At 59.4% G+C, this 19008-nt stretch overlaps 2 protein-coding genes across 2 annotated transcripts; one reads left to right on the top strand and one right to left on the bottom strand.

The window, feature by feature from the left end:
- On the top strand, nt 103–4204 carry MMP15 (matrix metallopeptidase 15). The gene is made up of 9 exons (XM_021408810.1): nt 103–268; nt 516–638; nt 730–1037; nt 1289–1450; nt 1605–1828; nt 1975–2113; nt 2236–2386; nt 2589–2704; nt 2916–4204. Exons 1-9 carry the CDS (start codon nt 165–167, stop codon nt 3365–3367), a joined length of 1779 nt encoding a protein of 592 aa, XP_021264485.1. The 5' UTR covers nt 103–164; the 3' UTR covers nt 3368–4204.
- On the bottom strand, nt 10492–17371 carry CFAP20 (cilia and flagella associated protein 20). Its single transcript, XM_021408759.1, has 6 exons — nt 17160–17371; nt 14168–14247; nt 13223–13334; nt 12668–12856; nt 11618–11728; nt 10492–10958 (listed from the first exon to the last, which is right to left on the bottom strand). The coding sequence occupies exons 1-6, from the start codon at nt 17241–17243 to the stop codon at nt 10953–10955; spliced, it is 582 nt and encodes a 193-aa protein (XP_021264434.1). The 5' UTR covers nt 17244–17371; the 3' UTR covers nt 10492–10952.

Raw genomic sequence — 19008 nt, 5'->3', positions numbered from 1 at the left:
AGCGGAGCTCCGCACGGCCCCGGGGCTCGGGCCGGGCCGCCGTGCCCCCCGGGAGAGGGTGCGGGGTCGCGCGGAGCCGTCGGTCCGGTGGCCGCCCGCTGATCGCCGCGTGCCCGCAGGCATGGCTGCGGCTGTACGGGTACCTGCCGCCGGGCAGCCGGCAGATGTCCACCATGCGCTCCGCTCAGATCCTCTCCTCGGCCCTCTCCGAGATGCAGAAGTTCTACGGGATCCCCGTCACCGGCGTGCTGGACGAGGAGACCAAAATGTGAGCTCGCCCCCGGGCCTCCTCTCCCCGGAGCGGGGTCAGCCCGTGACCAACACGCGGTCCCCCCCCCCCCCCCCCTTTCCCGGCGCGGTGGATGTGCTCAGTCACTGCCCCCGGCGCCGAGCCCCGGGGCTGCGGGAGCCCTGCCCGCCCCTGCACCCGGGAGCTGCGCCTTCCCTCAGTGCCCCCCCCCCGGTGCTGTAACCCCTCGGGGTGCCGTGTCCTGAGCCCCGCTGCCCCCCGCCAGGTGGATGAAGCGGCCCCGCTGTGGGGTCCCGGACCAGTTCGGGGTGCGGATGAAGTCCAACATGCGGCGGAAGCGGTACGCGCTGACCGGGCGGCGCTGGAGCCAGAGCCACCTCACCTTCAGGTACACAGCCAGCGTTCCCTGCCCGGGCACAGACCCTGCGGGACACGGCCCGCGGGCGCTGCCCTGAGCCTGCACCGCTCTGTGCCTGCAGCATCCAGAACTACACGGAGAAGCTGGGCCGCTACCACTCGTACGAGGCCATCCGCCAGGCGTTCCGCGTGTGGGAGCAGGCCACGCCGCTGGCCTTCCAGGAGGTGCCCTACGAAGACATCCGCCAGAAGAGGAAGAAGGAGGCTGACATCATGGTGCTCTTCGCCTCTGGTTTCCACGGGGACAGCTCCCCTTTCGACGGCGTCGGGGGGTTCTTGGCTCACGCTTATTTCCCCGGCCCGGGGATGGGGGGGGACACACACTTTGACTCGGACGAGCCCTGGACACTGGAAAACACGGATGTGTCGGGTGAGCTGGGGCAGAGGGGTGGACTGGGTGGTGCTGGGGGCAGCCTGAGGGCCGGATTGTGTCCCTGGCACCTGGAGGGCATGGCCCGAGGCGGTGGGAGGGAGTGGGCAGGGGCACTGGGAGAACAGATTCTCTGAGGGCGGTGTGGGTGGCTGTGGCTCCCTGCAGAGCATCCCTGTCACGGGTTGCGGGGTGTTGGGGCAGGGAGCTCCCCGTGCCAGGTGCCGTGCTGACAGTGACTTTCCCCACAGGGAACAACCTCTTCCTGGTGGCTGTGCATGAGCTGGGGCACTCTCTGGGCCTGGAGCACTCTAGCAACCCTAGTGCTATCATGGCCCCCTTCTACCAGTGGATGGATACAGAGAACTTCCAGCTGCCTGAGGACGACCTGAAGGGCATCCAGCAGCTGTACGGTGAGGAGCTGCACTGGGACGTGGGCTGGCAGGGGACAAAGCCGGGTGCTCCACCGGCTTTGGGGCTGGCTGCTGGGTCTCGGAGCCTCTGAAAGGGGAGGGGAGGCACTGCGAGTCTGCAGGTGCTCCATCTGCCCTCTCCTGCTCTGTGCAGGTACCGCAGATGGGCACCCTCAGCCCACCAAGCCCTTGCCCACCGTGACACCTCGGAGACCTGGCAGGCCGGACCACAGACCGCCAAAGCCACCTCCGCCAGGGAAACCAGAGCGGCCCCCAAAACCTGGCAACCCGGACCGACCCGACCAGTATGGCCCCGACATCTGCGACGGGAACTTCGACACGGTGGCGGTGCTGCGGGGGGAGATGTTTGTGTTCAAGGTACCGGCCAGGACACCTGCCCGCCCCTCTGTGCCCATGTCCACCCCAGGGTCTCTGGGTGGAAGGGGTACCCCAGCACCTGGCTTGTCCCCAGGGCTCTGTCCCTGTATGTCCCCGTGCTGTGCTGATGCTTTGCTTCCCACCAGGGCAAGTGGTTCTGGCGGGTCCGGCACAATCGGGTGCTAGACAACTACCCCATGCCCATCGGGCACTTCTGGCGGGGACTGCCTGGGGACATCGACGCTGCCTACGAGAGGCACGATGGGAGATTTGTGTTCTTTAAAGGTGAGCAGGGCAGCTGGAGCTGCAGGGGAGGGATGGGGCAGGGGGTGCTCCCACATCATGGCCAGACCATGTGCAGCTGGGCAATGCAGCCTCACCTGCTTTCTCCATTTCCTCCCATTCAGGCAACCGGTACTGGCTCTTCCGTGAAGCCAACCTGGAAGCTGGGTACCCCCAGCCCCTGTCCACCTACGGGCAGGGCATCCCCTACGACAACATCGACACTGCAGTCTGGTGGGAGCCAACAGGGCACACCTTCTTCTTCCGTGGGGACAGGTGGGTGCCTCTGTTCCCCAGTCTGGTGTGGGGGCAGTGTGAGCTGCGTGGAGGTGGGATGATGAGCTGTCAGCAAATGGCTTTCTGGACTGAGGGCTGATGGAAAAGCTGGGGCACCCTGTGCTGCCTATGGCTCTTGGGGGGGGGTGGGGGGAAGCATGTCTGTGCCCCCCTGCTCACTCTGTCCCACTGCCTCCCACAGATACTGGCGCTTCAATGAGGACACGCGCTCGGTGGACCCTGGCTACCCCAAGCCCATCTCGGTCTGGGTGGGCATCCCCCCCTCGCCCAAGGGTGCCTTCCTCAGCTCAGATGCCTGTAAGTAGAGGAGAGGGGTGGGCAAAGGAGATGCAGTCACCCTGCCAGCAGCTGCCTGCGGCTATAGTGGCCCTCAGTGGGATGCTGCAGGACATAATGGAGGCAGAGGCCGCCTTCCTCTGCATTGCCTGCTCTCCATCGTGTGGGAGCTGTGCCTGGCTGCAGCCGCTCACCCCTCTCTCCCATCTCTCCCCCCCACCCTTCTCCCCAGCCTCCACTTACTTCTACAGAGGCACAAAGTACTGGAAGTTTGACAACGAGCGGCTCAGGACGGAGCCGGGCTATCCCAAATCCATCCTGCGGGACTTCATGGGCTGCCATGTGGAGCTGGTCCCGGAGCCCAGCCCGCCGCGCTGGCCCGACGTGGACCGACCGCCCTTCAACCCCGACGGCGACGAGACCCCACGGGACGATGGCGACGAAGAGGAGGAGGAGGAGGACGAGGAGGATTATGGCGAGGGCGGCCGCGAGAAGGGCGGTGATGTGGACGTGGTGGTGCAGATCGATGAGTACACGCGCACCATGAGCGTGGTGATGGTGCTGGTGCTGCTGGTGCTGCTGCTCTGCATCCTCGGCCTCATCTATGTCATCGTGCAGATGCAGAGGAAGGGCACACCCCGAATGCTCTTGTACTGCAAGCGCTCCTTGCAAGAGTGGGTCTGACCCCCGCCTTCTCCCCCCTTCTCCCTGCCACCATGGTGCTAACGATGAGCCCGCCCCACCCTGCCCTCCCCAGCGGCATATTTATACGCAGAGGTTGGTCCCGTTCCCCTCGGTCCCCGCGCACACTGCCGCTCGCTGGTCCGGCTCCAGGAAGGAGGGATGCTGCCTGCCCCAGCCCCAGGCTGAGGGCTTCCCGGAGCCCCTGGCCTGAGTGCAGCCGGGTGCCACAGCACCAGGGAGGGGTGTGGGCGAGGAGCTGGGGGGAGTCGAGGTCCCCCAGGCTGGAGGTGCCCCTCCGTCTCTTAGCATCCCCCATCACCTTGTCTCGCATGCCCCAGCCCGGCTGCATTCTTTGGTATGAACCCAGCTGCTGAACTGTGGACACTGCTTGTGCGTGCAGGGCAGAGGGGTTCTGTGCTGCCCACCCATGCCCCCAGCTGGCAGCAGGCGGACGTGGAGCTGTGGGCACCTGAAGTGTGAGGCAAGTGGGGGCTGAGCGTGGCTGGTGGTAGGGGACAGTGCAGGCAGGAGATGCAATGCCTGGCAACGGCACTGAGCTTGCAAACCCCATCAGAGAGACAGGTGAGGGACCAGGCCCCCTCCTCACACCCCCGCGGGGCCTTTGGCTGGCATTGAGGGGTGTGACGCTGCATCCATGCCCCCTGCTCAGCTCAGCCCCCTCTTCCAGCTTTGGCTGCCAGTGTGGGCACCTGCTGCCACAGTCAAAGCCTTCCAGGAGCGTGTTTCCCTTTGCAGAGCGTTGCCTCCCCCGGCCCCGCGGGCAGGGCAGCGGGCACGGGCGCCTTGTGCTTGTATTAAACGGGTCGGGTGCGTGGAGCTGTGGTGCCGTCCTTCCTGCTGATGGGGCTGCCCGCCGTTGTACGGGAGGGCTAACGGGTCCGTGCTCAATGGGTGTCACTGGGGCGGGGGGGATGCGGCAGGAGCTGTGCCGCACAGAGCGGCTGTGCACGGGGCTGGGAGGGGGCTGCAGGGATTGGGGCTGGTGCTGGGGCCGCTGCCCCCGGGCTGGCGTTCTGGGGGGGCAGCGGAGGCAGCCCGGCGGCAGCAGCAGACAGAGCCGCCTTTCAGGGGCTCCCGCGGGAACACAGCGTGCCTTGTTCTGCGCACGGCTGAGCACTGTGGCGTGGTGGGGGCTGCGTGGTTCCCCCAGCAGCGCTGGGGCCAGGCCCAGCTCCCTGCGTGCTTCACCCCCTGCCCCGCGCAGCGTGGCTGCTGTCCTGGGGGAACAAGGCCGACACTTGTCAGGGAAGGCGAAAGCTGGAGAAGCCGCGACCACTACAGAGATGGGAGATGTAATCTTGGGACTGGGAGAGATGAGATCCAAGGGCAGGAAATTGGCTTTATCCAGGGAAAAACGTTGCTCAGCCCACAATGGGAAGGAAAGCTGGCAAGGCAGCAGACACGGCTCTGCCAGCAAAGCCTGGGCACGAGTGGGGCGGCTCCAGCGGGGCTCAGCATCCCCACGCTCCCCTGCCCCCAGTCACCCCTCGGTGGGGGCACGGACCCCTGTGGCGGTGCTGCAGCTCCTGGGAGCTGTGCTGCTGGGAAGGGCCCCGCCTCCCATGCAGGCTGCCACGGCCCGAGCGGATGCAGAGGCCATCGGCGTGACGTGCAGCGAGCGCTCGGGCGGGGGGATGGCTGGCGCAGGGCCGAGTTCCCGCAGGGACGAGGGCGGAAACAGCCTGGCCTGACCCTGTGGAGCGTAGGGGTCCGGGCTGCCCCATGGGGAGCAGACCCCAACCCTCACCCTCTTCTTGCCTTGTGCCTGCAGGAGCCTTCCATCCTGCCCAGCCCCCCCAGCGGGATGGGACCAGGACCAGTGGAGCAGGCACTGTCCCTGTGGTCTCCCCCCACCGCCCCCAACCCTGCCAACCCCAGAGGGAGGGGATCCCCCCAGTTCAGAGGGGACAGCACCACGGTGCCTGTGGCCAAACAGAAGGGATGAAGCCCCCCACCCTCTTGGGCCCAGGGCCGCTGGCACAGTGCCAAATACAGAGCTGCAGCCAATTCCCAGCACCAAGTTACCCCGTGCTTCCATACCTCTAATTACCTGAAAAGAGGACGGGTGCTGGCACTCACCCCACTTCCCTGGGCTGCCACCCCCAGCACTGGGGAGCCCCATGGTGGGGGACACCCTTCCCCTGGCCCCGTCCCCGCCTGCTGGAGCCGGGCGTTGCCACCCGAGCACGTGCTCCTTTCCCTGGAACTCGGCACGGCACTACAGCCCAACGAGACGACAGCACTGGGGACAAAGAAACATTGGGAGAAGTGCCCCGGGTGACTGCACCGCCTTGATTTCCACCTGCCCGGCCCCGCTGGCTCGCTGCTCATGGGGTTTGCTCTCCATTTCCCCCACACTGGAGGGGGGCTGTGCTGGGAGGCAGTGATGGCAGCCCTCCGAGGCCGGGCCGCCTGATTTAGCAGTCATGGCTCTGGCCCAGGAAACTGAAACAAACAAACGAAACAAACCCCGCAGCAGTTCCCTCGCAACCGAACGCGTTTCTCCCACCGCTCTGGGGCCCGGTGCCAGAGCCGAGGACCCTCCCCCAGCCAGGCCCTGCGGGCAGCTCGTGTGCCCAGCCGACGTGCCCCAGCACGGTGGGACCCGAAGGGATGACCCCGGCCAGAAGGCGCGGAGGCGGCGGCAGGAACGCGTGGCTGGGAGTCTCTGCGTTTCCCATGGCGGATGCCTTTCCCACAGCAGCTGTGTTTCCCCTCTCTCCTGGGGAGGGGCTCGGCAGGGTGCAGGGCAGGCACCAAAGCCCAGTGCCCAGAAACGCTGTGGAGCTGCCCAAGGATGCTCGTGGCATCTCCTTCCTGGGGCAGCGTCTCGCCACTGCTTTAGGGCTGGGAGCAGCCTGGGGGATACAGGGCCCTGGCCGCCCCGCTCGCTCTGCAGGGATCTTGCTGCCCACCCCCAGCTTTTCCCCGGATGCTGCAGTGGAGCTGGTGCCAGGAGCCCGGGGCCATCTGGAAACACTCACTGACAGCAGCCGGGGACCCCGCCAGAGACAAAGGCTTTGGCAGAGTTCAGGCTCTTCGCTGCCGGCTCTGCACGGCCTCTGGGCACCGCGCGTGAGACACTGGGGAGCGCGGGGATGGGCCCCAGCAGGAGCCCAGCTCCTCACCCCTCCCAGCACTTCTCTATGCCTGGGGAGCACGCGTCCTGCTCAGCTGCGCCCTGCCAGGATCCACCTCCCAGGCAGCCCCAGATTCCCAAAATAGGCTGGAGAACACCCGGAGCTCAGCGTCTTGCCGGGATGGGGCCGCTGGCACCCCGCACTCTGCCTTGCAGACCCAGGGCTGTCACAAAGCGCAGCTCCAGCCATCGTGCACCCACATCCCTCTGCCACTATGGGGCCAGGACCAGAGCCTGTGGCTTCAAGACACATGGTGAGGCCACACTGCCCTTTCCCGAGAGCCGGGCATGCTGGCAGCCACCTCGGCAGCCGCGGGGAGGGGACAGCAGCCAGCCCCACTCCTCGCAGCACCCGGGGAAGGGCGAGGTATAAATAGCTGCTGCCGATAAGCAGAGCCCGCAGGGTGCTGAGAGCTGCAAGGCAGAGAGGCAGCAGCACATGCAGGGAACTGAGCGCCTGCGCCCCTTCTCTCTGCCTCAGTTTCCCACATTGTTCTAAGGGCAGCGAGCTCCATCTGCAGGGAGAGCCCCAGCCTCTGAACAGAGCATCCCGCAGCTTGCAGTGACCTTCTCCTGGGGGTGACGCTAGCAGAGACTCGCTGCTGCCCGCTCAGCACTGCGACCCTGCTCTGCTACAGGCAAAAGGGGAGGAATATGGCCCACGGGCCCCACAGCAGGACCAGGAGGAGCCTCTGCCCTCTTCTTCCTCTGCCGGGCCAGGGCACAGACCCCTGCGTGCCGCCGGGAGAGGACCTGGAAAGCAGAGAGGAAGCCAGAGAGGAAGAGCTGGGGCCAGGCCCCACTGAGCCCTGCTGACCGCCTGCCTCAAGGCCAGAGGAAACGCTGCTGGGGGAGGATGGAGGGAAGAGCCACGAGGCCTTGGGGCTCCTGAAAAGCAGCTTGCTGCGGCCACGGGAGGCATTGAACCCCTTGCCCGTTGTCACATCCATGGCTTTCCCCCTCCTGTGCTGGGGGCAGCAGTCAGGGCACACAGCTGTTCCCTCATCCAAATAAAACTTTGCTTGGGTGGTCCCGCAGCGCAGGGTGCCAGGGGAAACCCTCACCCCTGGCACCATTCTCTCTCTGTGCAGAAGTGGGCAAAGTCCTCAGCGTGGCCCTTCACTTTTCCTGGGCAGTGGCCAATAGCAAAACTCAAAATAAATATTTCCCTTGCCTCCAGCACCACCCTCCCCACGCTGGAAAACAGCTGCAGAGGATTAGCACGGCCGGGAGGTGTAATCCCCCCCATCGAGAGGGCAATGTTTAGCTCGTGACATCCAGGGAGATGAAGAAACAGAGGCAAAAAGGGCAAGAAGCTGAGCTTGGCTCAGATGTTAATTCCTGGATATCGCATCCAGGGATGGATCAGAAGCAAATGAGACACTCCTGTGCAAGGCAAGGTGCTGGGGAGGCACCACGCAGCCCATTGCTGCTCAGCGCTGCTCCTGCTCCCTCACCCAGCCCCCCAGACCTTGCCCTCAGGTGCAGCAACCCATGCATTTGGCATCCTTCAGCGGTCAGGACCGCAAGGGAAAGCTTTGCCTTTGATTTAGAAAGAAGGCTCCGGGTGCTCACATCCTGCTCAAAGCGCTCGCTCGCAGGGCCTTGCCCCAGCTGGTAGTAGAGGAAGGAGAAAAGCTTGCGGAGGCGAGGGAAGCTCTTCTCTGGACCTCATCAGCGCCTGCTCCGCCCCAGGTTGAAACTTTCCGAGGGCTCCCTGTGAAGAGAGATTCCTTTCTCTCCCACCATAAAACACAGAAAGGGTTCGGGCAGGAAGGAAGGAGCGGGCCACCCACAGAAAGGTGAAGGAGCACGAGATAGTTCCGAGCCGCTCTCCAGGGGCTGTCTGCACCCACCCAGGACCCCTCACCCCTCTGCCCACTCCTTGCACCGAGCTGAGGCTGCCTCACAGTACACATACAGTGGCCATCCTGGGGTTGGCTCCTGGCTGAGGCTCTGTGCCCCTCCTGCTTCCACTCCTACACTGGGGCATGCTGCATCCAGCTTGGTCAAAGCCACATGCAAAGCAGCAAAAAGCTGGGCCCTTCATCACAGGAGTTTTGCTAATGCATGTTTACTCTAGAAAGTGACTGCTGGCACAGCTCCTGAGATATTCTGGCCCGTCTGCCAGCAGCACCCTCCTCTCCTACAGGGAGAGCATCCCACCTTCACCTGCCTTCGTGTCAGCAACACAGTTAAAAGTTTTGATGGGAGAGCAGGATTAAAATAGAATAGTTTTGAACTGCACTCTGTAAACTCATCACCATCTGCCCGTACAGGAAAGAGCCAGTATCTGATGATGCTCCACTTTGTGCAGTGTGTAAACAGGAAGATCCCGCATTTGGCTTCATCTTAAAAACTACACAGAGAGTCTACGTGGCTGTAAGGGTCCGGCTGGGAGCTGGCACAGCTCCTGGAGCCAGGCAGGAATTGGCAGCAGGGCCCAGCACATCCCTGCACAGAGGCAGCCAGCTCAGGGACGCCTGCGTTAACACGTGGAGGTCGCTCACCCAGCACCATCCCAAATCCCCAGCAGACGAGGGACGACGAGCAGCGTAGGCCCAGCAAGGCTGGGAAAGGCAACTCCTGGAAATGCGCTCGTGAGCAAGGGCTTGTGGGAAGGGACGCTTCACTTGCCAGGGTTTGATGGGTTCCCTCAGCAGCTGAGGCTGGCCTGCTCCCCCGCACCTGGCAAGCGCTGAAATCCTGTCAGGAGAGCCTGGCCATAGATTTCATTAAGGCCAATCCTTGGCACATGATACAGTGTGACTCCACTTAATGAATCTCAAGCCCAGCCAAGCCCTGACAGATATCTGAGCAAGATGGATGGTGCCTTCCCATGCGGGCTTCCTTGGAACCACCAAGCTATTCAGCTGCTACAGAAATCGGAAAGACTTTCACCAGGAAGCCTTCTGCAAGTGCCATCCAGCACCAAGCAGCGACACGGGGCCAGCACCTCCCTTTCAAACTGCACCACCTTCAAGGGGCACACGAGGCAGGTGCACGGTAGGCGACACAGGAACCAGCTGGGCCCTTATACAGGACTGGGGGTAAATGGTCGTTCCAAGTCCCGAAACCAGGAGGACTAAACACAGAACGTGGGGCACATTCAGGGCAGGTGTCCCCCAGCACACTCTCCTCTAGGGGACACTGGCTTTGTGTCACAGGACAATAATGTATCTACATCCCAGTTCACGCAGAGCCCAACACCGGGGAGGGATCGACCCCTGCGGTGGGAACGCACCCACCTGCACTGCTGCTGGGGCCGGGCCCAGGGAGGAAAGGCACCGGCTTCTCTCAGACTTTCTCCGTTACTGGTGGAGGTCTGCAGCCTCCTCTCTGCACGCCATCCCACAACAAAGGCAAATTGGTTCGAGGCAGGGAAGGGCAGCCTCAGAACAGGAAAAGACTTCCGCTTCACTGCTTCGCTTCTATTATGCTTCTTTGCTAAACCTCCTCTTTGATCCCCAGGGAAAGGGACAATTTGGCAGCTGGAAGGCTATTGTGCGCTCTCTGCTATAAGTAGCTGTTAAAGGCTTGGCTGAGAGCAGGAGTTGTTTAAATACGCAGCTATCAGAACCGTGCCAGGTTAACAGGCAGGTACGACCAATTTGTCACTGCTGGGAAAATGGCTTCAAGTAGGCAGGGAATGAAAAATCCATTTCCGTGTACCAGAAGAGAACAGCATGGGTTTTGTCACAGGTCAATTAACACCAGCTCATGAATTGGAATAAGCCACAGCGGACAGATCCTGTCTCCTCTACTGAAACCTTCACTGCTTTTCCTCTCTCCACATCACTGTTGTCCGCAACCGTGCTGACCCTTAAGAAGCAAGGCTGCCAAAGTCAAATCCAGAGGCAAATCCTCACATTTGGGTTTCTATGGAAACTCCTCAGCACTTTCTGAAGTGCACGCTCGTGCAAGTTGAAGGACCCATCAAAGGAGGAAAATGACAGAAGCAGACTTACAAACAGTCAAATGTTTAATAACTTTCCAAGAATGAGTATTACGTCCATATTCAGAGCATATATAAAACAAGAGATGGAAAACAAGGAAAGAAAGATCAAATTGGTATCTTCAAGAGGGCATGCTTAACTCTGTAATTCCTGCCAAATCCTCTATTCAGAGGGGCAGTGGCCACTTTGAGCAACACGAGATCAGGTACCATGCCACTTGCAGTGTTTAGGCTCAGCACTTTAGGAACAGTCAGTAGGAAAACTCTGATTCTGTAGGACTCGCACACTAACAACACAGTCCCAGACCTGCTACGTGGTTAACTGTGTCCTGTCCAGAAGAGGGATACCAGATGAATCAAAGTTACCCTAGGCAAGGTGAGCTGATAGAAAACTTGGTCTCAGCGCAGCTTTCTCTTTCACCTCCTTTTGTCGACCCCAAACATTTCTTGCATCTCTTCTCAACATAGTGTTATTGCTGGACAGAGCGGGGAGAAGAAAGGAGATACTTACTAGACACACAGCATTCAGGTGGCACCAAGAACTGTACTGGGAAGGCACTGAGAGTTCCCCCAACACCTCTATGAGGCCACTTCATCCCAGGAGGCAGCGATGGATTCCTCAGAGGTGGGACCTTCTGTTAACACTGCCTTCCACCTCCCACTAAGATCAGGACCACCCCTTCAGATCCTTGAAATTGTATCCAGGAATACTCTTTGCTAAAGCAAGTATCCGCACTGGGAAAGCCCGGCCCTGACAAAGAAGGTGCAGCTAGCTGTGAACAGCAAAGTCACCGTGCTGAGTCATGGGCGAGAGCTCCCAGGAGATACCAGGAGGCTGCTGCTCTGCCCAGCACCCTCCAGCACAAAGGGAAGGGTGTGGGGAGCAGCTGCACAGCTCTCCCCGCTCCTAAGTGGGAATGGCAACTTCCACGTGCTTTGGCAGGAAAGCCACTCAGCAAGCCACCAGACAGACTGCTCATCCTGGAAACAGAGAGGGTGCTCCCTGGCTGCAGGCCAAAGCTGGAGAGAACTCTGCTGCCAGAAGAAACTTTGGATTGTAAAGGCAGCAGGGAAAGGAGCAATGCTTGCCCAGCCCCACTGCTGCTGCCACCCTCCTTCCCCACAGCTGGCTCACCTTGGCCTTGTTCTGGACAGGCAGGTACAGCTTGAACTCAGCTGGGAGCTCATCCTCAGAGTACAGCCGGTCGGAGAAGTACACCCGTCGGATGCGACAGTTGGCGTGGATCTATGAGTCACAGCAGAGAGTCAGCCCCTTTTTCCACTTGCTCCCTCCACATCCAGCTTTGCCATCGTGCAGCAGTCCGGATTCCCCAGCTCAGCAGCCTGCATGAGTCCTTCCAGCCTGCCCGCTGCTGCTAGGTGGTCTCCCTCCTGCCCCAGCACCACCTAATGCAAGTTTGCGGGCTAGGTGCCACAGCACGCCAGCTATTCCCCATCATCATAGAAACAAAGAACTAGCCACTCAGCAAACACCCTTGTTTGTTTTGCAAGGCAGGAGACATTCTGGCTGCCCCACTAGAATAGTTCTGGTCTGAGTCTTTTCAGGAGACCTTGTGAACTCTCTGAATCTAATGGGACATCAGAGAAAAAACACCAGCCCTCTGCTTTCTTAGCTGCTCTCTCCATTGACACAGGCTGTCTCAAAAAGCATGGGCAAACTCCGGCATCTCTACAAAACGGAGATCCACCTTAGTTGCTTGCTAGCAGAGTGTTCTTGGCTGTGAACCCATCTCTACTTCTCCACTGGTATCAGCATTAGCCAGGAGGACACTCAGCCTGCTACACTTGAAGCACTCCCTCTCCAGGGCTTCCTGAGGTTGGGAATCAGACTGCCCAGGCTGCACTGCCTCTGCTACCAGCTGAAAGAGTCACCCCAGACCCCTTCTGGGTATGTGAGGTCAGCAGTTTGCTGATCTGGGGCAACCCCACGAGGCACTGCAGCAGTCACACTAAGGAACAGGAACACTCAAAATAACACATGCCACTCAGCACAGTAAATGTGAATTTCTAGCATAAGATCCAAGCTACACATCTTCAGCAGGAAAAGGCACTGCAGAGGAACCAAATGGGGCTAAGCCTGGATTCCTACTTTCCAGCAAGGCTGTCCCAACCCAAGGAAGCTTGCCACGTTGGTTTCCGTGTGGAGGACGCGACTGCTTCTTACCTGAACTCTCAGAGTCTCAATGTAATTTGTCCCGTAAGCCCTGCGCGTGAAATCCGAGAGGTTGAACTGGATTTGGTTCCAGCCGTCGTCCAGCCGCATGGGCATGGTGCAGATGAAGGGCTTCACTCGCGTTGTGCTCTGGTAGTTACTCGCCCGGAAGCGCCGGCGTACGTTCTTGTCATCAAGCACCTGGGGCAAGGAAAGCAGGACGCTGACCCCGAGGTCAGCACCTCCAGCTCCCCGAGGCAGCAGCTGTTCCAGACTCAGGCCCTGCTTGTCCCCGAGGTAGGGCTCTCCTCCTCTCCCTCCAGCATTTTGCAGCGCTATTTTTAACAGCAAACAGATCCACTTTCATAAATAGCTGTGACACACACGTGAGCTGACTGATGAGCAAACAAGGTGAGCTCGTGCCTGTCACAGCAGAAGACACGACACATCACACAGCCATGACAGCACAACTGTTCTGGGGACCTGACGCTGCTGGGGACAAAGTTCCAATGAGAGTGTAGGCCCCTCACACCCTCCTCACTGATCTCTGGACCCTGCCCTCCTCACCTGCACTTCAAAAGTGAAGTACTTCTTCAGGTTCTTGATGATCATCACTAGGAAAGGCAGTTTGATGCCCAGGGTCTTCTTGGGGTCAGCAGGGCATGTGATGTATGTGGTACTGAGAGTGACAGAAAAATACTTAAGGATCTCACATGGCATAAAGCACGCAGTCCAAGCCTCAAGCCTTTCACTTGACTTAATGCAATCCTGGAGGACAGGTAGGAAGAGATGGCTGTGATCATAAGATCTCAGCAACCAGCACGGCTTCCCGAATCAGGAGGGAGAGTTTCAGACAAAGCTTCAGGGAGAACAAGCTGAGAGGCCCAAAGAATGCATTTCAAATCCCACTTTTCCCACCCAGGGCACGAAACACCTTCCTGAATGCCCTGAACTCCCCCATTTCAAGGCTATGTCAGCACTATTTCTTAACACAATCTCTTTAACTGAACAGGTAGAGTCCTCCAGAGCATGGCAGAAGGCCTGCGTGCTGTATATGGCTGGAAGACAGAGGTCATGAGCCCTAAAAGCACACGTCATGTCTGGCAAGTTCTGTATCAACATATCTTGGGAGGAAGAGCAGCGCTGGCACAGCCTGTCTGCAGGAGAGGAGACTCCACTGCCCTTATAAGGAGCACCCTGCTCCAAACCACACCGCAGCAGCGTGGCTGTGGGGATGCCAAGCCTGCAGCCAGAGGAGCCCCCGTCTCCTCCTCCAGCTGACGGGGACAACGTGGTTAAGTGAGGCACCATAAGCAATCCCCCTCATAAATTTCTCTCTCTCTTGCCCTCCTGTCTGCTGTCGGAATAGCTGTCACGTGGGCAGAGCAGGCCTAAGACACGAAAGATGCAGAAGGGAGAGGGCTGCTTCCTCATTAGCAGGCAGTTATTCCTACACTCAGCTCCAGGACCAAGCTCCCAGGGCAGGCTGGGGCTGAGGCAGCCTTCTCCTACCTGACATTTGTCCCTTCAATCTCCAGCACCAGTGACTGGATGTCGTTATCGGTGATCCGCTTGATGTGACCATTGCGCACCTGGAAGAGAAGCGGGCAGACAGCACAAATGTTACTGGAGAGGGAAACAGGAGGTGCCCGCAGCTCCAGGAACAAGGGGAAAAAGACCCTGAGGGGATCATCTACATTTACTTGGCTGCTATTGCTGCGGACATCTCTGCTTCCAAGACTTTAATCCTCACCCCAGAGTGCCAAGACTCCAAGCAAGCGCCCGTGGCCAAGCGTGCTGCACAGACTGAGTGCAAGACTTCGATTTATCCAGACACACTCCAGCAAACACGGGTGACTCAAGCCTCATGTAAGGCGCCCAAATAAACAAACAGAAAGACGTCAGAGCAAGAGCAATCCAGAGTGCGATAAGAGGCAAAACCAAGCATGAGCAACAGAGATGTAAGCAAAGGAAGCCACCAGGCAGCCATCAAGGGGTGTAGGGCTCTGCTGCTGGGCACAGCTGGCTGCCTCTGTGGCAGAGCAGGACCAGGTGGGAGCTTGGTGCAGACTCTTCTGTTACAGAGCACACAGGCTCAAAGCTCGGGTCTGCTCTGCTATGGGGCACAGCCTCCCAGAGCTTGGGGAGGCCACGCAGCAACCAGAAGCCAACACAAACTCGGTTCTCTCCACAAGCAACATGGCCGAATCCCAGGGTCTGTGGATTTATGTCTTTAATGAAGCAGCTCACTTCCCATCAAATTTATCTCCAGTTAAAATGCACTTTTGCTAATTAAGCCTTCTGCTCTTCTCCAATGCTACATCAGCAAATTGCAATGCTCCTTCCGATTTCATAAATTAATTTCTTTAGCACCTATCACCGCTGCTAATATCCAGGATACATTAAGCTCCCGAAGGGATGGTTCCAATCAGGAACTACAAAATGACTGACAAATTTAGCAATTCATCTTCAAGGTTTGTATCTCCACAGGGACCTACCTGGGCAATGCTGCAGGAAGGAAGACAAGAGCCCTGCCAGCAGCCCACCACTCTGCATGAAACCTCAGCCTGCATCACCCAACCACTGCTGGGAAGTGCTGGATGGCAGCCTGCCCTGCCAGACTGCCCCTAGCTCTGCTACTTCCAGAAAGCATTAAGCTCAGAGAAAGGATCCTTACGGGATAACCACAACCCTCCTTTGTATTAAATGTAGCTCCCATGGCCTTATAGGTCACCTGAGGAAAAAAACAATCACACAAGGTCTGCATCACTTGTCTTTTGGTTTTTCCCCAGTGACATTTTTTTTTCCCACTCTAAATCAGCAGCCCAGCAGAAGCCCCACGTGCCTCTATTAAAGCAGCAGCTGGCATAAAGGAAATTCAAGCCATGTGCCCACGGGGGCAGAGCACGCTGACTTAACACCGGGAAATCACCCTGCCCGGGCAGCAGGTGACAGCAGCACTAACCAAGCCTCCATGGCAACGTTCACCACGGGTGGTTTATGGCTCTGTACCGAAGGGCCACACCTGGGCTTCTCCAGAAAGGTCAGAAACAGAGCAGGCAGCTAAGCACGCTTTGAACTGATTACTCAGCAGAGTTTCTATCTGCGACCCGGGCACCTCCCTCAGCCTGTGGAAGGCTTTCCTTCCCCAGAATCACAGCGACGACGAAAAGAAGCGCCTTGTCTTCCTCAGCACTACCAGGAAGCGGAGGAAAGACATCAGAAAAGAGAGTGGTAGAAATGCAGGCAGACAGAGGCCCTCCTCCCAGCCCTGCCCAGCACGGCGTAAGCTCCACGAGCTGCACCCTGCTGCAGATAACGCGGGCGGGCCCATGCTCATCACTAGCCCCTGCGGGATGGACAGACAACACAAATGTGACAGCAGCTTGAGGCGTACGCCTAAGCAGGTGGATTTCTGGAGCTGTAAGACAGGGCAGCGTTTCCTCAGAAAACAGAATTCCGTCAAACGCTTAATGCCCTCTGAATTAAGCAGGAAACTATCTGCCGTCTAAGGACAAACTGGAAAAGCTCATTTTGCAGACGCGCACCCCGAAGCCCGGAGGGGGAGGCGGCTTCACTGAGAATTATTTCTGAGCAGACGTTATTCCTTAAGGCTGCGGTTGCTGTTAGCAACGCTCCGACGTAACAGAGCCCAGAGGAAAGCGAGCCAGGGCGGCGCGGTGCGAGGCCGACCTCTGGAGGCTCGCTGCCGAATCGGTGCTGGGGCCAAGGGCCAACGAAACGCGGCTGGCACCGCTGCTCGCAGCACGCCTGGGGACACACGGGGCAGCAGGACACAAGGATCCACGAGAACCTGCGGCTCATCACACCGTGCGGTGGTGGGCTGCGGCCAAGCACCGGTATCATACATGACCATAAGTTACCTTCCTCGTCCAGAAGCGAGTTGGGGGGGGGAACAAGAGGGAGAAGTGGGAGCCGACGGGCTTTGGGCAGCTGTGGGTGCACACAGCGCTCCCCCAGACACACGTAAGCGCATCCCCACGTTTTGCCGAGGGGCCTGGGAGGTGGGATGCTGCTGGGGCGGGCTGCGGGCTCTGAACAACCACGTGCGAGAGGCAACCAGAAGCGGGTCCCCAGGCCGGGGGGGACACACGTCTCCTCCCCGGCTGCTGCAGCGGGGTCCGTGCCGGCGGCTGTCAGCGGGGCGGGGCGGGGAATGCCCAGCGGGTCGTTACCGTGCGCCAGTAAGGGGCGCGTTCGCTGAGCCCGAGGCACACACCAAACAAACCCGCCGCTTCCAGCTCCCACCATAAACTCCGGTGCGCATCCCTGAAGAGCGCAGGGATGACCCATCAGAGAGCCGCGCCGTGGGGATGCTGGAAGGGACCCACAGGATCGCTGAGTCCAACCCCCTCCCGGAATTCAGACCCACGCTGCGCCGCCCCCCAGCAGCGCCCACCGCACCGCTGCTCGCGGCCCACCCGGTGATGCTCTGCCCTCACTCCCGGGAGGCCCGGCCTCACCGCCCCACCCCGCCGCGCACCTTCTTGTCCCAGATCTGCAGCGGCTTGCTGCCGATGCTGTAGAGCACCGAGAGGAACCCGCTCTGGAACGTGTTCTTGAACATGGCGGCTGCGGGACAGCGCCGCCACCGCGACCGGCGGCGGAAGGACACAGCGGCGCCCGCGGATCACTCCGCTGCCGCCCCGCTGCCGCCGCCGCCGCGCGCTTCCGGGAACCGCAGCGCCGTCACCAGGGAACTACTTTCCGCGCGGCGGATCTACTTCCGGGGGCGCTGCCATGGCAACGGGGCCGCGGGCTGGGCCTGCCGCTGCGCCCCAGGCCTTACCCGGGGATGGCAGTGGCTGTGAGCGGTGCTTTCTGCCCAGATCGCGATTCAGTAACTTCTTCCCTTAATCAGAGGGTAAGGGACGGCTGGGACGAATATCCAGCTGCCGTGCCCGAGCAGCCTGCTTGTTCACTTGCTCTTTTAACGTCATGTTTTGCTGCAAGGGACATATGTGGAAATACATTGTAGCATCAAATTGTCTCTATTTTTCTGTGAGTTTTAAGGAAATACAATACCCGCTGTAGGAAAAATTCCTTCTCCCAAAGAGCGGTGAGGCACTGGCACAGCTGCACGGGGGGGGTGTGGGAGTCCCCGTCCCTGGAGGCGTTCAGGAGCCGTGGGGATGCGGCACTGAGGGATGCGGGCAGTGGGCACGGTGGGGACCCCAGTCCTCGTTCCCAAGGTGCAGAGGAACTGCATTGTGGGGAGCACACGGAGGAGGAGGCCCGTTACAAGGGAATCATCTGGTTCTAGATGGGAGCAGAGGTGCCTGCTCCAAAAATAGCTGTCCACTAAAGCATTTCCTGCCTACCGAGTTCCCAGCAATCTGATGCCTTCAGAGGAATGAGATCTTCAGGAAACTCCTGAAATGTTGCTCCTCTGAAGTTTCGCACGGCTGGATGCAGTTACTGGAGCCAAACATAGCAGCTCTCTTTAGTATCAGCAAGCCTGTGCTTGCCTTGGAGCACACGCTCTGTGTTCACGGCCTGGGAAACCATAACACAGACCGTTGCCCTCCCAGCACAGTTCATCACTACAGAGCAGAGAATCTCATTTGTGCTGCACATCCCAGTGGGCCAGCGGAAGGGACAGTCCTTGGACTGGAAAACCAGAATCAAATTCAGTCAGTATCTCTGTGAGCCAAAAACACTGAAATGCACGGCAAAACGAGAGCAAAGCAATGACTGCTGCAAGGAGTGTGAGACCCTGGCCCTTGTCCAGATGGCTCCAGCCATCTCCTGCAGCCTGGATTTTCCCACGGAAGCACGGCTGGGGGAAAGGCTGCTGTAAAGAGGAAACCAAAAAGGGAATTAGGAAGGAAACACATAGCCACAACACACGGGAATGCAAGGTGTGAACGTGGGTTTGGGTGTTAAGGAAAACTGGATGAAGACTGTCAAAGGCTTTGAGCCTCACACTGGCTGAACTTTGAGTGCTGCAGGAGAAGGAGAAGGCAGAGAAAGCTGGCCAGCTGATAAGCAGAAAAGGGGGTGTGTACAGGAGGCAGTGCCAGCGTGTCCTGGAGATCTTTGGCAGAGAAGGGTCAGGTCAGTGCAGCACCACATGGTCCCATGCCAGCACCCTCACCCAAACCCAAATTCAGCAATTGGTCTGTCTTTCAGAGAGCCTGGTCTCTGAGCAGCTTCTGTAACTGGGGCATGGAGGAAAAACCACATGGGCAGTGAAGGAGATCAGCAAATGAAGGGAAACGACCATGTGCAGTCATACGGTCCAACTGGAAGGTTTTAGACAAGAGCTTCACGTGCTTCAGTGTTCAAGTTAACGTCCACCCCTCAACACTGGCTTGGAAATGAAAGCGGCC

The sequence above is a fragment of the Numida meleagris genome, chromosome 10 (genome assembly GCF_002078875.1).
Source record: "Numida meleagris isolate 19003 breed g44 Domestic line chromosome 10, NumMel1.0, whole genome shotgun sequence".
Classification (NCBI taxonomy): domain Eukaryota; kingdom Metazoa; phylum Chordata; class Aves; order Galliformes; family Numididae; genus Numida; species Numida meleagris.
Note: the sequence above shows the minus strand (reverse complement) of the source record. Positions and strands in the feature narration are given on the sequence as shown.